This window comes from Arachis ipaensis, chromosome B2 (genome assembly GCF_059453495.1).
Source record: "Arachis ipaensis isolate K30076 ecotype BB chromosome B2, ASM5945349v1, whole genome shotgun sequence".
NCBI lineage: Eukaryota > Viridiplantae > Streptophyta > Magnoliopsida > Fabales > Fabaceae > Arachis > Arachis ipaensis.
In genome coordinates this window covers 87,121,252-87,143,510 of record NC_142437.1, presented here as the reverse complement: position 1 = coordinate 87,143,510, position 22,259 = coordinate 87,121,252, and the positions used below count along the sequence as shown (strand labels likewise).

General features: G+C 32.8%; 1 protein-coding gene and 2 pseudogenes across 2 annotated transcripts; 1 reads left to right on the top strand and 2 right to left on the bottom strand.

The window, feature by feature from the left end:
* Positions 1 to 795: 795 nt before the first annotated feature.
* LOC107625396 (uncharacterized) lies at positions 796 to 6,075 on the bottom strand. The gene is made up of 3 exons (XM_016328026.3): positions 5,468 to 6,075; positions 3,335 to 3,564; positions 796 to 1,234 (listed from the first exon to the last, which is right to left on the bottom strand). The coding sequence occupies exons 1-3, from the start codon at positions 5,805 to 5,807 to the stop codon at positions 956 to 958; spliced, it is 849 nt and encodes a 282-aa protein (XP_016183512.1). The 5' UTR covers positions 5,808 to 6,075; the 3' UTR covers positions 796 to 955.
* A 2,205-nt stretch (positions 6,076 to 8,280) lies between these two features.
* LOC107625397 (uncharacterized) lies at positions 8,281 to 15,522 on the bottom strand (annotated as a pseudogene). The gene is made up of 6 exons (XR_015904738.1): positions 14,423 to 15,522; positions 12,637 to 12,963; positions 11,898 to 12,547; positions 11,257 to 11,456; positions 10,499 to 10,740; positions 8,281 to 9,544 (listed from the first exon to the last, which is right to left on the bottom strand). The product of XR_015904738.1 is annotated as an uncharacterized LOC107625397 (transcript).
* Positions 15,523 to 18,343: 2,821 nt separating this feature from the next.
* LOC110268873 (protein FAR1-RELATED SEQUENCE 5-like) lies at positions 18,344 to 20,309 on the top strand (annotated as a pseudogene).
* Positions 20,310 to 22,259: the final 1,950 nt, after the last annotated feature.

The following is a 22,259-nucleotide window of genomic DNA, read 5'->3' as shown; positions in this document are numbered from 1 at the left end:
TCTTTTTTCTTTTATCAGTTTTTTTTTTAATTTCTTTGAGTTTACACTTCTTTCCTTACGTTATTTTTCTTTTTTACTTTTGTTAGTTTCTTTATCTTTCTCATTCCTTTAATTCTCGTCTACCGAAAAGTGTGTTTGATCTTTTCTTATTTATGTATAAAAGGAATGATGGAGCAAAAAGTTGTGGATAAAATACTAACAAATAATGAACGAATGATGCAACGACTTTTCTTTCTCACAAAACAAATGAAACAAAGGCAGGACAAGCCATTGAGAATTTGAGTTATTCTCCCAAACCATGAAATTACTCTTTTCCTGAATGGAGGAGCTACCCAACTCCTAACTGAAAAAATCAAAGACAAGGATATTTCAACTGTCCATGCCAACAGCAAAACAATTTCAATGTGGAATATCAAGTCCCTCAAGAGTTAGCATCTCTTGAACTTGTTGTGGAAAAATTATCACACTCAACTACCATTTTATTCAACAAACCCAAAAATTCATGCAAAAAGCAAAAACAAACCTAAAAAACCGAGATATGTTTTTAACCAAACTTATCTATACACTACCTGTTCCAAGATATACCTTAGAATATTATGTTCTATATGTTTGTCTACACAATTTAAAATTCCTGAATTTACACAATTTAAAATTCCTGAATTTGTCACTCTATTAAGCAATTATTATATAAGTTTTCTATGATGAAAAATTTATGAAATTTGTTTGCAGGTGACACTTGAAAAGCTGCTATATATTATACCCTTCCCTGCATTTACATTTGTTGTAACACCAGAATTTGCTGGGATTTTAAGTTGACAGATTTATTACACCAAATGACAAAAATGGCATAATTTTACAGCTTTTTTAAGTATTATTTTATTCTCCTCCTCAAAAAATAAAAAACTTCATAAACAATCTCATAGGAAACTTCATCCCAAACTTTCCCATACAATAATCATAAAGATGAATAAATAGGTACACCCGGTAAGGTTGTTCCGGCATCAACAATAAAATTGTTGCCGGTGACATAATCAGAAGAATCATGAACTAAGTAACGAACAAGTGTTGTTAATGCTGGATCCGAAGTGCCGTATGTCCTCAAAGGTACGGTTTTCATGGCCACTTGATTCAGCCAATCTTTCTCCATTAATTTTTCAGTAATCTCAGATTTGAAAAGTCCAGGTGATATAGAATTCACTCTGATTTTATGTACTCCTAATTCCAATGCCATAACCTATCAATATAAGAGAAAAAAAAATATACCGTTGTTTTAGAATTGCATAAAGTTAGTATAATTAAACAAAAGAAGTTGCTTTTTATATATGTGAATATAAAAGATAGTAGATAACAATTAGGATAATTCTGTAATGAAAAAGTATTTGAGTGAAGAAAATAAAAAATAGTGTGTACAGTCTATTTTTAAGAATTAATAAAAATAAATGACATATTTTTTTTAAAATTATCTAACTAGTTATAAAGGTAAATTTTTATCTTTTTATTAGTGTTTAAATCTAAGGTTGCGAGAACCAAATCGATCAATAAACTGATATAGTTACTGATTCAACAGTTTAATGGTTCAAGTAGAATTGAATCATTGTTAAATTGATTTAATTAAATATAAAATAAATTTTCAAAAATTTAATATATAATTTTTAATATTTAAATTCAAAAATTTTTGGATTAATAAAAATCAAAATTTTACAGTTTTACATATATCTTGTTTATAATTATAATTAAAAATTTACAAATAAGTTTAAACTTCAAACATCAAAATTTATAACTAAAAATAATAATAATAATAATAACAACTCACACAAATTTGAAGGTTATTGGATTAATTAAACCTTAAAAGAGAGAAAAACTATATTTTTATAAAAAAAAACCTCAAACCGCGTCATTTTAAAAAGTTTAAACTAAAAATTCTCAAAATATCATATACGACTTAGTTTGGTAAAGTTTTTATTTTTTAAAAGTAGCTTATAAAAGCTAATTTTTAAAAGATGACTTTTAAAAATCGTAACATTTATGTTTGGTAAATCAAATTAAAATTAGCTTTTAATAAACATAAGCAACAACAATTGCATTTGATAAAATAGGTTTTAAAATTTAAAAATATTATAATAGACATAAATGTAAGCATTAAATTTAAAAATTAGTTAACATATGAGATTATATTAGACTCTTAAATTTTGAAAAGCACAAATTAATTTTAAAAAATTTTATTTTATGTGCTTTTAAAAGTACCTCAAATTTTTAAAAACGGAAAGCATAAACACATAATCTTTTTTATTTACCAAACACAAAATAAAGAGTTTGAACTTTTAAAAAATACAAATACCCAAAAACTTTACTAAACCAAGCCCTAATCACAGAGAACTGCTGATCCGACCAAATTTTTCTCCTGATTTTTACCGAACGGTTTTTCATGTCAACCGTTAAAGCTTTCCAACATGTCTATCAGGGTGGCAGCAAGCCAGCAATTGGGTAATGTCACAAAGACAATTATTTAATTTTGATGTCTTTATCTCTGAGGAAACTGAAAATTAACTTCTCCATATCATACATTTCTTAACTATTACATATTTACATATTTAACGTGTGACTAGACATAGAAAAGTTAGCTTAAATAATCATTTGAACATTAGTCACGATTAGGAACCACCATAATTAGCAATTTAGCATAGATACTTGTAAAAATAATCTTGATTTTCTGTGGTAGCCTTTGACCGTGTATCAAAATTCAAGAAAAAGCTTCTCTTCCCTTTATTTGGTGCCTCTCTTTGACAGCCAGTGTTAATTTTAGGGGAAAAAATATTTAATATGGGTTAAAATATAATATTTTCAAGTATATTGTCTTTTTTTATTTTTTATTTATCAAATTTCAATTTAAAAATATTTTAAATTTTTTAATTTTCCAAAAATAAAAATCAAAAGATCTAATTTCAATTTAAAAATATTTAAAAATATTTTATTTTTGAAAAACAAAAATTAGAAGGCTCAATTTCTCTTTTTTTTTTCTTTTCAAATTGATGGGTGCGATTTCTTCACACCACTGCCAAAAGCTCAAAGAAATTGAAGGCACAAATTTCTACCTCCAAATTATTGTGATACACACATTTGATGATTGATGAAAACGTTTCTATCATACATAGTTGCACAATATCAAAATTATTTTGCATTAATTTTAAGATGAACATGTAATGCAGTAATTATTTTTAATAAAGTGATAACACATAATTAAACATTTGAATAAATCATATTAACATTAGTAATATAAGTGTATAAAAATTAAATTCTTCAAAATAAATTGCACGTCAAATAATATTTTATTTACCTTGGTGAGCATATTGACGCCTGCCTTTGAAGAAGCATAGGCAACACCCCCCGGCAACTGGCCTCTGTTGTCACCAGCAATTGATGAGATATTGATAATGGATCCTTTTATCTTAGCAGCACGCATGCGTACGCATACATATTTTGACACTAACCAAGTCCCAGTTACGTTAGTTTTGAACACTTGATTCCATTCCTCCTCAGGTAATTCCCAAGCCGGTTTCACATTTCCTACGCACAACAAAAGTAAGAAAACAGAGCAAATTATTATTATGGCTAGAAATCAATCATTTCACTTACTCTTTAATATCAATTATTTGTTCATTTATTTATGTTTAGAATATTATGATCTCTCAACAAACCATAAATAAAAGCCAAAAATATTTAGAAGGCAGTAAAAGTTAGTCTAAAGTAGTCTAATTTTTTATTTTATATTTATTAATTATTTTTTAAATAAATAAATAATTTTAAATATAATAAACATATAATTATAATAAGATGTTAAGTTAAATAAAATGATTTTATTTTATTCTCTTCCTAACTGTGTTATTGTCTCGAATCTCGATACCGATACTTTTCATGGGCTTATATAGCAACTTGTTGCATTACTTGCATATGCATTATTCGCGGCTATAATAATTCATTAATTCGGGTGCAGCACATGAGTCCAAAAACACCTAAATCTAATCTTAATCATTGAAGCAGAAGCAAGACTTACTAATTGTTTGAAAAAGAAAATTGTGTTCTTATTTTTAACATTTTATTTGGTCTTAAATAGGGGTGTTCATAAATTGGATCTGATATATTTATCTGTAAATTCACAAAAATAAATAAATAAATATTTTTTTATATTTTATTTTAAGAATAAACATATTTTAAAGAGTAGAAAAAAAATTTATTGATATTTTTTTAATAAAAATAAGTTTTAAAAAATATTTATATTTTACAGCTATATCCGATATCCAATCCGATAGTAAATGTACGGATCGGATTGGATCGAAATTTTGGCCATATCCAATTCGATCCGATTCTCGTTCATCCCTAATTTTTAAATAAATGTTTATTCAAAATATAGATTATATTAATTTTTTATTAGTAACTTCGTTAAATAAATGTGCAATTAAGTAGAAATTCAACTAGAATTCAACTAGGAAGAAGAATAAGTGTTTGAAAAAAAGATCAAACTAATATTGTATAAATAATTTAATTTATTTGAAATTAAAATTATTTCAATCATTTCTTTAATATATATACTTAAATAAAATATAGTAATAGAATTTCATCGATATGTATGACCAATTTCATTTTCATTCTTCTTGGGGGGGGGATATATTTAATTAGTTAATTTTTTTAAAATATGAAATTGAAGACACAAAAAATAGTATGTTTTATGCATTTAATATTTTAAAAATTTAATAAAAGTAAAAAAAAACTTAAGTTTTTTTATTAAATTTTGTGTAAAGTATTATTTCTATCCAAAAAAGATTTAGAATATTAATAAATATATGGCTATGAATAAATGAAATTAATTTTTATATCTATAAAAAATAAAAAATATTATTTTTATCTATGAAAATTTAAAAAATTGACAAATTTATACATAATAAAATCTTTTAAAGAATGCTAGAAGGCAATCAAAGTTTATTGTTCTTGGCCATCAATTAGCGGTTATCATTGTTTAGAAGTATAGGATAAAATATTTTGTTGAATTACTAGATTAAAAAAATTAAACTAAAATAATTGAATCCAAGACCAAATAATGACTAAAAATAATAATTTTTGATGGCTCTAAGATTTTTTAAAATTTCTATGTAAAAAGAATAGTAAAAATTTTTTTATTGAAATCCTTGATATTTTTCGAGGTAATTGTGAGGCTTTTAGGATTTTTTTGAGAGGTTGAATTCCAACCTCAAAATCGGGACTCCCTCCACCATTGTTAAGGGCTCAAAGTTTAGCTCAACACGAGGACAAGCCTTAAGCCTCTGATACTTGTCGAGGTTAAAAAAGATGCATATATAGTAAAAAATCATATTTTTATTTTTATTTATTTACTTTTTTAAAAAAAAGCATCTCTGATTCTTCAATCTTCATAGAACAAGGTTTTGACCTCAAAATTCAGTGATGTTCCAATTACCTCTAAGACCAGCGTTGTTGATCAACGCATCAATATGGCCAAATGCATTCCACGCCTTCTCCACGTACTTCTCGATGGTGGCGCCGTCGGCGGTCACGTCAAGCTCCGCTGCAGCTGCTCGGAGGGCCCCGTCATCACTGCCTCTACCCAGGGGCGTCGTCATTCTGTTGATCTCGTCACAAAGGGACTTCAGCCGATCAACGCGGCGAGCTGCCGCGACAATCCGGCAGCCCGCACGAGCAAGATCGAGGCAGAAGTCACGGCCAAGGCCTGATGAGGCGCCAGTGACCATAACAACTTTTCCCGCAAGGTAGTTCCATGGCTCTAGTCGTGACGCCATTAATAAGCTCGGGGCTTCAATTGAATCTGTGGTGAAGAAAGAAAAGGGTGAGCAGACTCAGCAAGGCAGCAAGGCAAGGGCAGAGGAGCAGCTTTGAGGCAGAGGCAGGGAGGCCGAGGTGGCCGTTGCAGCGAGGCCGGGGCTGTGGCGTAGCTGTCGTGACAGAAGAGAAGGTGACTTTGTGGCTTGTGGGTGGAAGCTCTGACTTCTGAGAAGAGAGGAGAGTGAGTTATATTTAAAAAGAAGTGCAGGAGCTCGCTGATTTTGTGATTTTTTTTTGGTGACTTTTTTTTTTTTTTTCGCTGATTTTGTGATTTGTGTTAATTAATTATCATTGATATTTTTAATAGTTTAAAATTATATTTAATAAAAATGCTGATTTTGTTATTTGTAATTAGTCATTATTAATATTTTTAATAGTTTAAAATTATATTTAATAAAAACGCTGATTTTGTTATTTGTAATTATTAAGTACTCATTTTTTTTGCTATTAAATACAAGCCAAATTTTAATAAAAACATTGATTCCCTAAACGTTTTTTTACAGTTAAAAAATATATCTGTAATTTATATTTATATTTATCAAAAATTTTATATATAAGTCATTATAATTAATATTTATATTTATCAAAATTTTAACAAATAAATTAATTTATACTGAATAAATATTGACCAAAATTTTAAAAAATTGTTAGGCTAATTTTTTGTATATAAAAAAAATATTAATATTTTTGTTAAAAATAAAATTATTTAGTGTAATTACATATAGGTGGAGACTTGGAGAGTCAACAAGAAAAATGCATATTAGACACGTGTCATCATCCTAACAATGCGTATACTTTAAATATTAATATTCAACTAAAACACTATCTTCATCTCTATATTAAAAATAATTTTTGAAATTGCTACCTCCAAAATTGTTTGAAATATAATATTAGTAGCGTATTCAAAAAGCAAAATAATAATCATAAGTCAACAAGCCAGCGGTTTGGTTGGTAGCAACTACCAGTACCACATGGAATTTAAATGGAAGTTGTCAGAGAAACAACGCAGTAATGGCTGCTTGGAGAAGTCCGTCTTTCAAATTGGAGGTTTCTCGGTTCTCACTTGACTTGCCCAGAAACCTCTAAGCTAAGTAATGGCATTGAAACGGACCTATGATTAAGAAAGGAATGCTAAATGTAAAATATTATTAGTGCTAATAAAACAAGACGACTTTTTTTCTGTTATTTTTTTTCTTTTATAAGCTCTTTTTTTAACAATTTATATACACTAGATATTTAAGAGTATCTATTCTAGTCCATTTACAAAATACTTTTTTTGGGTTTATTTTCCTTTTTTCATTTTACCCATTAGAGGTATTAGATTGACCAAAACATTTTCAATTACATGTGTTACATCAACTCATGGGCTTGATAAAAATTATTTTATCGGGCTTCAAATACTTTATCAAATTCGAAATTTATTGGCTAAACCTTTAATTGCACTACAAATTTTTGCCCAATTAAATTTAATAGGACGATTTAAAAATTTTTAGATCTAATTTAAATTAAAAAAGTAATTAATAAACCCTTTTTATTTTTATATTTATTAGAAGAATTTAAACGAAAATTGATTTATCTAACGAAAATTATATAATAAACAGGATTAACCACTCAACCTGCACCTATGCGCGAGACATACACTAGCATGCTAAGTAACTAACTGTATCAGGATTATAAGAGAGAAAATGTTTAATATCTCACATACTCCGATCTAATAATAACCCTAAGAAATAACAGGTTAATCAACTATAGTAGTTACCACAATGTTTCTGCAGTGTCCACTATATGGGCATCATAGAACCAATTATGGCTGTTACACATTTTCCTCACAATTCCTTCATCGTAGTGAAACCACAACCACGACCGCCACTGCGTTTACAATTTAAACCATGCGATGTGCTCAACATTAGTAAGGGTATAAATTCTTTGCTTCCATGTAATTAAGGGAACAAAAGAATGAAGCAATCCGGAGATTTTTTCTTTTTCATCCTAGACAGATCAGAATATCTTGGTTAATTAGATGTGAACTCCATATAACATGAGCAGACTTCAAATTTAGAGTATATAATCATATATGAAGCACCACAAAAAAATTAGCCAAGTTAAGCAGAACAAACTTATTATTTGGTAATGAAAAAAGAATAAATACAATTTCATGCTTACCCGCTAGTAGTTCGGAAGGAGAGAATCCGAAGAAAGCCCCAATTTACAAATCGCCATCAGTTAATAGCAAGTGTTGTAACTATTATCTACCACTCGATACGATATCCTGAATCCTGATACAGTTTTGTGAATATGTCTAATTGCTATTGACACTTCAGGCTGGCTGGATAACCTCAAATATGGTCATATCATCAATAGCCGTCAAGAATAGATGAATTTTAATTAATGTTCCTTTTATTGTATTTGAACCAAATTTTGCATCTTCTTTGATTATACTTTTGGTTCAATTGTACCAAGACCTTGTTTCTCGACAGCATCCTGTAGGTCAACAAACAACATCCATGGATATTGAAGAAATGTTATAGCTCAGCTTCTTTTCTGCAAGAAATTATTCCAGGAACATCATTGAACCCATTCTAATGGGTTTCAGTGTTTTTCGGAGTTGCTGTTTCCGACGAGACATCTAAGACTGGGGGATCCACATCCATTGCATATTCTTTGCAGCCTTATCTAAATTGCGTTCTTTATCCTTATCATCGCACAAAGCACCATTTTCAGAAGCTGAAACCTCATTCAATTTAGTAGCGAAAGCTTTCTCTCGGAACTCGTTACTTGAAAAATTCTCATCGATAAAACACAATCTAGGAGGGGAAATATAAATTGACGATGGATCAACATCCATGTCAGCAAGTAGACTGTCTTCTCTAACCCTCTCAGATGGGATTTCATTTTCATTGCTGCCACAATCTACAACTTGATCAGCAATTTTGAGTCCATCATCAGATTCATCACCATCACGAGATATATCATCATTGATTATAAGCTGTTTATTATCTACCGTCGGATCTTGAGACTACTTTTGATGTCTCTAAGCAGATATCAACAACTACTCTTTTCTCATTAGGATCCATAACAGTTGCAATACTTTCTTTATCAAGCAGGGTGTTTAACTGTTGCTGAACAGAAACTGCCAAGGAGACTGCATGATCGCGAATTAGAGAGTCATAGGGTGGGCAATGCAGCATGTTCTTTAGAGCCTTCTGATACCAAAAAAAAGCCAACAGAAGGCGGAATGGACCCTCTCTTTCGATAGATGCTAATAACTTTCAGGACATGCTCACAGAGGTTCCCAACTTGCACCCAACTACATTACATACGCTAAACATTGAACCGGGATTGTGGACAACATAAGCTTTTTCTGGATTATCCTGATCAGTAACCTTGGCACACCCATCTTCCAATAGGACATCAGTATCTGGAATTTTCAGTGCCTTGCACCATGATGTCAAACCACTTATCCATTCATTTTTCCAATAGCGAGCAAAATCATCTTTTCCGGAGTACTCATCAAGCCAGAAATAAGAATGGACTTTCGTACCCAACTTGTCAACCAACCAATCAGCTCGCTGAAAAACACTGTTGTCCTTCTCATTGAACAGTCTGATCTTCAGTTGATTGTGATAAAATTCCACTGCTGCACAACTTTCCTGGCTAGCAAGCGGCAAAGTTTTAAGCGCATTGATCCAAGCTCCTACATCAACGGGACAAAATTTCAACGGCATCAACTTCATATATATAAATACCCATAAAAAGATAAATGCAAATAGGTATCAAGTCCATCATAATCAGATGTTTTTCCCATTCGATAAAACAACATAGCCTTTCAAGACTATTATATTTGGTGATTGTAAGTCATCATGACAATATAATGGCTCATTATGTTGGTATACGTTGGCAAATCTTCACCAGAATAATAATGAATGTTATTATTTAGGAGGGGGAAGAACTTAACATCTTGATTGAAAATACACTCCCAACAATCTATGCACCGTTCTAAAAAAACATTTGTAACCAAGACACACAACATAACTAATTATGTATTCAATAAACTATTATATATGTATTGAGAAAAAAGTATCAAGAGTTAATACTTTCCTTTCCTTTTCTTTTTATAGAAAGAAAATTAGTATAATACTAAATTACAAACAGAACAACTTTAAAATGATCATCAACTTTTATTTACAATTACAAATTAAAAGAGAAAAAGGGAAAATTACAAATAGATAGGAGAAACAGATATTCCTTTTATAAGAAAAGGAACATGAGAAAAGAGTATCAAAACCACATGTGCTAAAAACTAAAATGTAGCAGAAACACACTGCCACAAAGTCTGGCTTCTTTTCTTTTGATCTTTTCTCAAAACCCACAAAGTTGTCAATGGGAACTGACCTAATGTTGTTGAACACACCGTACACTTAGCAAAAATACCAAACAATGTCTTCAAAAAATTCATGCAAAATTTTGGACAAGTGTCAAGCATTTGCCTATAAAACTATACTTGAAATAGATGCTGATCTTTACTAGTCTGTGGGCATAAGGGTAATGAAAATGAAGGACAATGATAACTGGTTGTGAGCATAATATTATTTCTCAATTTCATTATAAAACAAAAAAGCATTCCATGATATAGGTAGATACTACTAACCCATTCTAGGATACCATGTAGCCTTGAAATAGTCCATAAAATTGGATTCATCAATAAAGTCTTCAATGAAATCTTCGAAGAGTGACATGGTCCCTTGAAGGCGGCAAATATTCTCCACAATCCACTCGAGTTGTTTGGATATCTTTACTTGCATATCAATTTCCAAACTCCTCACTATGTTTTTATGCCATAGATGACGAACCCTCCAGAAACTTATCAATACGGAGCACTGAAAAACATCTCTGGCAAATACATAGAATATAGTAATTGTTATTTGAGAATATAGTTTCGTAGTTTGGATTCACAATGCAAAATAGATTTCTATATCAAATATTTGAACCACTCATCATGCTCAAATATTAAAACCATGTAAGGACCAGTCCATATCTTATGACATGGATAAAGGACTCCTAATATACAAATCAAATTCAATTTTTTTAAAAAATAATCATCCTCAAGTAAAATAATAGTTTTACTCTTGGATTCTTGGGTTTGAAAGAAAAGAGCACAAGAAGATGTCACTAGAAATCCTAAACCAAGAAGCATCAGTATAAAAAATATTCAGTACATTCTGTAAAAACATTTCAAACATTATTGACTTCAAATGATTCATATCTACATAAAGGAAATTATAAATGAAGCCATCCTACTTTTGACATTAGAAATTTAGAATCTTGAAATTGTAGTAGAAATCGACAATATTCTTTATAAATCTTACATATTTTACAATATTAGCTTCATTGATAAATTGCACTAACCTGATTGCCAGGATATCATAAAGCGGATCATCTACTATAAAGCCCGCCAATCTCCAGTTAGGATCTTTTGTGTGAACTCGAGTGTAAAGAGCCCTCATCCATCGATGTGCATCTAAACTCGAAAACCTTGGAGCTATTATCCAAGCCACTGGTATGGCCTTCTTGTCACAGTTAAACACAAGAAGACTGTGAATGGGGTACTGGACAAAATAATCAATGTGTTTGCTATTAGCTTTTTGTTGAAACAACAGGAAACAAATATGTTCCACGGTTACTTAAAATCTATGATGCACGAAACACAAACTGACTTTTTTAAATGTTTTTTATACCAATTTTAAATATATAAATCATTTTAGATAACTTTTTGCATTAATAATTAATAATAACTAGTATTTCTAAACTCATTTCAAGCATAGTCAAGAATAAAGTTAGACACGCTAACACGTAATCATATTTGAGTGTGGCCAAATGTGTTCAAAGAAAAAAACTTTTAATTCTATTAAGACACGGTTGGACATGCGTGCCCAACGAGTGTTAAACAAGTATCGTGTCTAAAATATATCCGATGTGCGTAAATACTGCAATTCAACAAAGTGTTAGTGCTTCATAATTTGAAATCAAGGAAAAGGAAAGAAAAAGACCTTTAATTTGTTTGTACCAAATCTTGAATCTGAGGCAAGCAAAGCTCGATTCCCAAATTCAATCATTTGCTGCAACTGCCACTCAGTTTGAATCCCCAAAGTAAATGGATCTGAATCAGAAATATCTTCATAGAAGAAAACATGACTTTGGTGGCTTTCAACCCACATCTTGATGCTAACAGCATCATCATCATCCAGTTCATATGTAGATCAACGGATTGCCCTCTCCTGTCGCCGAACATATCGGTGGGTCAAAAGGTCATCACAGTTACTAGGACCTCCCTGTCTCTCACCCGATTCATTGTGCCTCTGCATAATAGTCTCCACAGAGACTCCAACATATAGGAGAGATAAAACACGAAGTCGAAGATCTACCGAGATATATGGGGCATACATTGCACGTGTTCCAGCAGCCTTTTTGTCTTGTGGACCATGGCATGGCAAACCCTTTTTATCTACGTTTATCATCATTATATATGATCAAGGCAACTGAAGGTTCAGCTATGAGGCGTTTCACAATAAAGTGACAGGTGCAACCTCTCTTAGTATTTGGCCGACCAGCATTTTTCTTCTTTGTAGCATATGTAGTACGACTTGGCCGTACAACACCACCTTTTCTGTGGTCATCAGGACCAAAGGAACACCAATACCTGCATTGATATAGTATAAAAATTCACATTGCAGTGGAATACAGGAAGCAATAGAAACAAATAGTGGACATGAAGTGTTTACAACTTACAGGATATACTCTAGTATACCATCAACCTTTGGCTTGAGAGGCATTGATGGATGACGTCGACGCCTTGCTTCAACATGAAATCTTGTTGGACATTCTTTATTATTTGATTCACCTCTCACAAAATCATCAGCTCTGGCAAATGGAATTAGAGCAACTCTATCTAGTTTATCATGCCAACCTTCCACTTTCGACCATACTAGGTCAGCAGAAGAGAACTCCAATGTGGGAGGATTTTGGACGGGAAGCGACAAAATTGCATCCCATCTGGCCATTAATGTAGATGAGACTGGAAAGACACAACCAAGTGACTTCACATTTTTGTCCAATCTGCAAAGAATTAGAAGCACAATTAAAGGCATTACCATAATGTAAGTGTATATCAGCAACAATCACCGGTGGGGTACAACCTACAAGCATGCGTGTGTTTCTATAAAAATTTGACAAACTTTATATAATAAAATAGAAAACACATCAATTTCAGCATTAAACAAGTCTAAATAGTTTATTGATGATGATGGCAGTCAGCAGCCACATGCTCGTTCAAATAATAATGCTTGATCTTTCTCCAAAATTTCAGCAGAGCATAACAATCAGCCAGCATGAGAGAAATAACAGGCCACAACAATTGCAAAAAGAAATGCAGAAAATGCAATAACATTAAAGCAGAAAATCAGAATTTCAATTCTCAGTTTCTCAAATACTATCTCTTAGCTGGGCAATGGACAGCAGAAGGAATATCGATAAAATATTCAAAATTTAATTTAAAATCATTATTACAAATTTATAAATATATTTTTTAAAAATTCCCTGTCTACAAACACATCATAAACCATGCTTCAATAGGCCATCCCTGATCCCTCCAACTATGTGGTTGGTTGTTCTTGATGATGCCTTGACAATCTAGTTATTGTGCCTTTCTATTGTTTTCTCTTTGTTTGGTTATTTATTTTTCTCTCCTCTTTTTAAAAAAGAAAAAAGAAAAAAACATTTCACATTTTATAAAATAACCAAAAATTATACAGGTTAAAATTATACAGGGCACATGATGTTATCCTAAGGAACCAAATGATTTGATATAATACACCAGAAATGCCTCATGCTTAAGAAAAGTTTGAGGTTAATCTACACTAATGCAAGTCATATCATTGTTGTAGCCATTGCTGAAGTTGGTGTCATGATGGTTAGCACCACCTTGGTGACCCTTGTGAATTGTGACGCTCTATTTATATAGAGGGGAAATAACTAAAGTACCTCTGGCACTTGCACACTTAAGCCAGCCCCAACAAGAACAATTAGTAAACCAGACTTCATAGGTAGCAAACAGCAAATTGCACATCTTACACTACACCACCACCATCACCAAAAAGTCTCGCTAAAAAAAAAATTACAAAAAAAAACATACTGACAAGCACATTAGCCATCACAATTTCTCCTTTTTTTGGTGTCTTTTTTTTGGTATAAAAGTATGGAATTTTGTGGGGTCGAAAATAGAAATAATGCATATATGAATACCTAGCCCATGAACAAGAAACACAACTTATCAAAGCAACAACACAACACACCATCAATACCCCTTCCATTAGGGAAATTCTAAAGCCAAAGTTCTATCTTTTCAGAAAATGACACAAAACACCATACAAAGTACCATCGTTTGAAATAAATACATTCAATTTACACAGGAAGAGAAAAAAAAAATAACAAATATTTGGATAAAATAAAACAAGAGACTTAAGTTCCAGAAAGAGAAAAGGACAACTAATAGGACATGAAGAGCGAGAACGCATACCTAAGTTTCTAAAGGAGGCGGTGTTCGTTGCGGTACCGGCAGCAGAGTTTGCAGGCGGCGGCGGAGTCTGGTAGTGGATAGAACAGCGGCAGTGTGCGGAGACGAAGCAAATGGTTGGAGAGAGAGTACAGAGGTAGCGAGAGAGAGTGGGTGAGTAGAGAGCAGGAGAACAGACGGCGACGAGTTGAAAGGTTGCAGGGTTGCAGCTCCAATAGAGAGAGACTATATAGCAACATCGACGCGGAGATAGAATACATAGCAGAAGCCGCAGTGAAGAGAAAGAAGTGGCCGCCGTTCGAATGTTTGATGAAGAAGAAGAAGGGGAATTCGGCAGTTAGGGATGTAGCTGCCCTGTTTACTGTTTACTGTTCACCTTGTTTTTTGTTCAATAACAAACGAAAAATAATGACACAGAGGCCTGAACTAATACACTTGGCAGTCAGTTATCCATATGTGCAAACAAGATGGATAAATTAGTCTCTGGGAATAGGGTTTCAAAACTGACTCACCTTTCTCTCTATGTTCAACTTTAGAAGTAGGTGTTACAGTCCCAGCCCCAGGTTGTTCATCCCAAATCTTCTTTCCCCCACTTCCCTTCGCATATCCAATAAGTGCTTCCAACACCTTCGCAATTCCGGCAGCCACGATAGCCATCCTTTTTCAGGAAGAATCCGCCACTGTCAGCCAGAATTAGAAAAGAAAAAGAAAGGGGCAGCACAGTAGGGTTACACTAAAGACCCAACCTCAAATCCAAAGAGCAATGGTGGTGTTGTTGATCAAGAGAAGCAGTCAAATAGATGTCAACGGAGAAGGATACAGTGTCATCGGGGTCGGCTTTCTCCCAGTGACACCCTGCTGAGGTCCCCCTCTCCTTCCCCTTCCCACTCGCCAGTAACAGCAGACATGTCGCAATCTCGTGGTCCTCCTTCCCCTTCTTGCGGTGGTGGTCTGATGATCCCTTGCCAATGGCGCTCTGGGTGGCAGTGCATGTGACCGAAGAGATCCTTCCAGATCATAACCTCTTGCTGCACTCTGTGTAAGGACGGGTGATCTTTGGGGCCTCACAGAGAAGGGTGCGTCAGTTTGAAACCGTAAGCCCAATGATTAATGTTTCTTCACTTTCTTGTTTGTACACGTAATGACGTAAATAATTGACGGTCACGTGTATTAGACTAAGTCTCCATGTGAGTATTTTTTTTATTTGTTATTGGCAGAAAAATAAGACTAAAGGTTAATTTGTCTGTCAAAATTAAAGTTAAGAAACTAAAATGTTCCATCTTAAAATTTCCAGCAATTAAATTTGGTAATTACTCTAATAATAATAATAATAATAATAATAATGATGATGGTTTATCTATTTTGTGCCAAAAGACATATTTTAAGTTTATAAATTAAAAAAAAATTATTAAAAATATAAAAAATTTAAAAAATTGATTGGTTTGTGAAAATATTTTCTATTTAGCAAATACTTCCATAAAGACGCGTAAAATATCTTTTTTTTAAAGGCGCTTACGTGTCACATTATTATTGAACGTATTAATGAATCTGTTATTTTTGAATTTCTTAATAAACCAAAATAAAACCAATTTTCTATAACAATAACAATAAACTCAATTGTTATCAGACTCCATCAAACGGACTAATTTACATGACCTATTGGATCAATTTTTTTGGAAAAGTATAGGTAACAAACAAGATTTTTGAACAATGTGTAAACAATGTGAATTAATAGGTTAAAAGAGTAAATTTAATTAGTAACATTAAATTATGGTGTAGTGTATTTTCATTTGATCGGTGGTTATTCATGTTGTTCAAAATTTTCATTGTTCCCCTAGCACTCCCCATTTTTTTTTGTTTTTTCACTTTTTGTTCCACAAACGCCGTCGTTTGGCATCCCTAAACTCTCACATTCCTCCCTCAACGTTACTATATTGAACTTGGAGCTCTCTCATCCTTGTCACTACTGTCGCACCCAAACTCCCTCCCTCTCTCGGCTCCGGTCTCTCTCACATCAAGCTCGTTGTCATTCTCTCAAATCGGGTATCTCTTACGGTCTCGCGCGCCTTTCCTGCCGTTGTCGTTGCCGGCGGCAGAAGTAGCAGGTCCCGGCGCTTCCTCCTCCCCGTCAGCAACTCTCATCGTCAGCAATACTCACCATCAGCTTCTTTCACGCAACCAGAAGCTGGTCCCAATTTGGTGAGTTTCAACAAATTCTCCTGTTCTTTCCTTTTCTGTTTCGTTGCTGCCTTTGATTTTATTGCTGCAAATATCAATGAATTAGTCTCTTTGTTGTTGAAAATAATCACTGACATGAATTTGTTGCTGATCATGAGCCTTGAATAATTTGTTGATGAAAATTCACTGAGCATGTTTCTTTTTTGTTGCTAAAGAATCAATGAGATAAATTTGTTATTGATAACATTCACTGAATTTTGAATTTGTTGCTGTTCTACTCAAATAATTACTTAGCTAAATCTTTTCATTGCTGAAAATCATCACTAAATTCAATTTGTTAGTGATTGTACCTTGAATTTGTTATTTAAATTTTTGGATTTTAATTAGTAGCGTATTGATAATCATAGAAATATTTTCAAGGAATCAATTAAATCTATTTATTTTACTTAGACAAGATATTTTATATTGCTCAATGTGTTGTTTATCCAGTTCGTAATTATTAATTTATAGTTTTCTAAAATGACAATCTACATTTTAGAGTTTGTTACTGCACAAGCATGATTTAGGATAATAAACTTGCTTATTTGTTTGGTTAAAATAAGCCTATTTTGTGTTCATCTAATTAGAATATTATTGTTGATCTTGGGTATATGACAATTATGCGTAAATTCTTTCTGAAGATGTCTAGCTCTCAGCATTATGGCATTCTGTCATGCTTCCCTTTTGTGATTTTGTAATTATATCAATAATATATCAACATGTAATAAATGTTGGCACCGAAGTAAGTTTTCCCTTATATTTGATGTGTCCATATATGTAGTTAGAGAGCCTTTGATATCTTAGTTTTGTCCTTTCGTTGAATGACTGTTGATATTTAAGTATTGTCAATTTGAATTCACAAGGGTCTTTTTTGGTTTTTAATGATATGCTTTTTCATTGAAGAACAAATGCACAATGGTGCTTATAGGGTATTGTAAGGTTAATTTGTAAGCTGAACTATTGCTGCTGTTAAGATTTCGAATGTATTGAAATTTAAAGGATTTATAGTTTACAAACATCCTATTTGAATTGCTATTGCTATTGCTTAGTCAAAATTGTGCTTGACATAAAGATGCTACAAATAGGAGTATTGCTTTGATGTGTTGATTTTTCATAAATCATGCATGCAAACTGTATCAACCAGTAAAAGGAAATATATCCTAATTATATGGCATCTCTTTTTAACATATGCAATTTAAGTGTATTAAAGGCAAATTGCAAAAACTATAACAAAACTATTACGGAAGACTTAAATTTAGTCACTTCTCTATACTCTGTGCACAGTTATGATGGACTGATAATTCTTGATGACATCTTTTGATCCACATAATTGGAAAAGATTTGATCGTTGTTATTCTATTTTATAGTCTAGTGGTTCAATACATACAAAAGTAAAACTGAATGCAACATATTATAAGTTCGTTTACTTCACATAATTTCTTTTTTATTATTTGTTTTATGTCACTTGATAGTTGTGTGCAAGAATATATATTCTTGCATAATATAAATTAAATGATATTTTATCAAACAATGGTATGGTCCCTTATTTTTTTAATCTTTTTTAAATAATTTGTAATTTAATGAGACAATAACTATAACTTAAAATTCTGGTTGATTATCAATGAAATTTACAATGACTTTTGTTATTTATTGGGATTGCCTTTTGTTATTTATTGCCTTTTGTTTATTTCATCTCATTAGCATGCAATGGATGTTGATTCGGAACCACTCAGTTCACAAGACAACGTTAAAGATTGCATGATGACTGGTGTGGAAGAGAATGTGAATTGCATTTGTGATTGTGGTGTCAACAGTAGGAAGTGCGTTTTTGTATATATGCAGCTTATAACTTGTACGTAAGTTATGCGAGGTGTGTCGGGTTTCGAGTTCGCAAGGGTGATACACTGTGTGGAAAAGATGGAACACAGCGTAGAAGGCAATTTTTTTGCAACAAGGAAGGAAAGTGAGTCGAGAAATACATCTCTAATTCGAATAGGAAGAGGGAGCATAGACCGCTGACTCGTACTGGTTGTGAAGCCATGCTTGCGGTGTACTTTGACACAAAAACTTCGACTTGGAGGGTTAAAAAATTAGTTGAGAAGCACAACCACGATCTTGTCCCACAATGCTTGGTACACCTAATTCCAAACCACCGAGAGTTGACTGAATCACACAAAGCTCAGGCGAACACCATGCATGATAATGGTCTTCCAACCTTTAAAATAATGGGACTCATGGTAGGCCAAGCTGGTGGGTATGCTAATGTTGGATTCACAAAGAAGGACTTGGATAACCACATTTAAAGAACTCATCGCGCAAAGCTCATTGGTGGGGATTCCAATGCGACAATAAGCTATCTACTTGGAAAAGCCGATGTTGACCCATGGCCATGGCAAGGTATAGTGCTACTGATGAAAATCGACTGGCGAATTTATTTTAGGCAGATGGCATTTGTAGGGCTGATTATCAGTGCTTTAGAGAGGTGTTTGCATTTGATACAACCTATTGGAAGAATAAGTACAGAAGGCCATTCGTAATCTTCTCAGGTTGTAACCATCACCGCCAAACATGCATATTTGGCTTTGCCTTAATAGAGGGTGAACAAACGACAACATATACATGATTGTTGCAAAACTTTCTAGAAGTCATCCTAAACAAGTCTCCCATGGTCACAGATGGTGACAAGGCAATGAAGGCATCAATTTAAGAAATCTTTCCAAATGTAACTCACCGATTATGTGGTTGGCACATTCAGAAAAATATAACGACAAACATAAAAACCAAAGGTTTTTCTGACAACTTCAGAAAATATTTGTATGCTCCATGGCATCTTGATGAATTTGATGAATATTGGAAGAATAAGCTAAAAAAGTATGAGTTGGAAGAAAATTGTTGGGTTCTAAATGAATATGAAAAGAAGAAAAGGTGGGCAAGTGCTTACTTGAGGGATAAATTTTGTGCTAGATTTAGAACAACATCAAGGTGTGAGGCAATAAACAACTTCATCAAGAGGTTTATTGGCATTCGCCAAAGTCTTCTAGAGTTGGTATAAATTCTTGGACATGCTCTTAGGGACTACAGACACAATGAATTGGTTTCTCAATTTAAGATGGTGTATGGAGATCCCATTCTAACTATTGGGGTAGAAGCATTGGAGCTTTGTGCTGCAAATTTTTACACAAAGGAGATTCTTGGAAAAATAAAAATGGAGATTCAAGGAGTGGTCGCATTAGATATAATTAATGAGAAAAACATATCAACTATTATTGTGTTAAAAGTTAAGGAGTGTAAAAAAGAGGCAACATATATACAACGTACTTTATGATCGTAATACTGAGAATATGGAGTGTGAATGTAATCCGTGGAGTAGTGAAGGCATTCTTGCAGCCACATGTTTTGTGCCATGAAAAGGGTAGGTTTACAGAAGTTGCCAAAAAGTCTTCTTTTGAAAAGATGGTCCAAGGATGCTAATAAGTATTTGGACGAAAATTCTGCTGGAGGCACTGCGCAAGACAGAGAAAGAGAATTTTCAATGCGCTATGGCGCATTGTCAGCGGCAACTACATGGATGGTATTCTTAGGAGCATAAGATGGTCCTTCTTTCCATGACGCTATGAATGAAGTTTGTCAGTTGACCAAAACGCTAGAGCAAAAATCTTGCTTGAAAAGATAAACAAGAGATTCTCCCATGTCGAACTTTGTTGGTGACCTTTCAGTGGTCAAGACAAAAGGTGCACCGAAGAGAAGAAAAGAGAAAAGTAAACGAAAATGCACTAAATGCAGCAGTGCTAGTCATGTAAAGAAGAAATGTCCTGTGAGGAATGACGGTGGTGATTCGGGTGATAAGACTGGTAGTGGCACACAAGCTAGCTTGGGTAAAGAAGAGGTTAGTAAGATACAATATTACAGTAGGGGTTACTTGAATAAAAATAAACTGATAAATTCTATGTTGTAGTTATACTTGATAGCAATTTTGACTGCATGTCTTCTTTTTTCATAAGAACTTTCCAGAGACCCTGTGGCTTCCCAAGGGACATAAGAAGTGCCAAATACAGAAGTAGATACTTCTGTGCAGCTAGGGTTTGGGCTAGGTGATTCAGGATTGAATAATAGTCATGGGGCTCCCATCCCACCATATGAAAGTCATCAGTGGTTATTACAGGTATAACTAATAACGATGAATTATTGCATTGTTAAAATTTAGTCATTAGTAATTTTTTAAATTATTTGAGATCACATTATGATGTGCTGAAGTCCTTTCTTTTTCTCTTAAATTTGTTTGTACCGTGGAGAACAGGTTGTACAACAAGGACAATATCCAAAGTCCAACGACATGCAGTAGCATTACCTAGTATAGTGTGATGAGAGTATAGTTTGAGATGTTATCTAAATTTTCAAATTTTAATTAGTAGTGCACTGAGGTTGATAGAAAAATTTCTATTATGAAAAACATGCATTGTTAGAATGCTTGTTCCATTGATGATTATTTATTTACATCTTTGTTTCATGTTATATTTCACCAGTCGTGTGATGTGTCTGACAGGTAGATTTTGATCTATGTTCCGACTGCTTTAGTAATAGAAATTTTGTTACAATCCTATCTGTTGGTTGTCTTTTTAGAATTCTAAATTTAGTTTTTAATTCAAATCTATAAAATGAGTAAATAACCCAGTCTTATGTAAATTGATAAAAGTATATTGTCTAATAAGCACTCTGTAAATTATTTGGCTCGAGCAAATAACTTCTGTAACTTCTTATTTTACCAAAGGCACTCTTGAAAAGGTAACCATGTGCTGAACTAAGACTGGTTGTATGTAAATATAGTGACACAAATAGGTAGGAAATGGGTTTGAAGAGGAACAAGATGAAGAGTTTTTTGTTTCAGGAAAAACCTTGATTTGGAGGGCAGTCAAGTTGCCAATTTACGCTGTTGCTTTGGTTCCTCTAACTGTGAGTATTTCAATTACAAAATTCATGTATCCTTCAATCCTTTAATTCAGAGAGTTTCTCTAATTTTGCTGTTGCCACAAATAGGTAGCCAGTGCAGTAGCTTATTTGCAGACGGGTATGTTCTCTGCTCGGACCTATTTTGTGCTCTTGGCTTCTTCGGTTCTTGTTATTACCTAGATTAATTTGAGATGATTTTCTATGCTGTTTCAAGGATTAGTGACTGAATATTATAAAAACATATTTAAAATTGTTAATGACTTAAGACAGCAATGATGTTTATGATTTTGATACTGGTGCTGACAAAGAACTAGTCAACCTAAAAACTTATTGCATAAATTAAATCCTTGGTCAAAATGCTGGCATTTGCTCATTTTATTGGGTAACCCAATCTTTATTTTTTTAGATCAATACTGAAAATGATTTAACTATACTGAAATAGCTTGTAATAGCTTCTTTTTAACTAGATTTTCCTTTTCTATTCTCATGATAGAATTATATTCGGGATCTTTTCATCTTCTTGTACATTCTTCTGATTCTAGTTTTAGCCATGACCTCTTTAAAGAAACATAATGACTCATCAGCATTTTCTGGAAGAACCATACTTTATCTTAATCGACATCAAACAGAGGAACGAAAAGGATGGATGCAGGTAGGTTTCAATTTGGATGCCTTA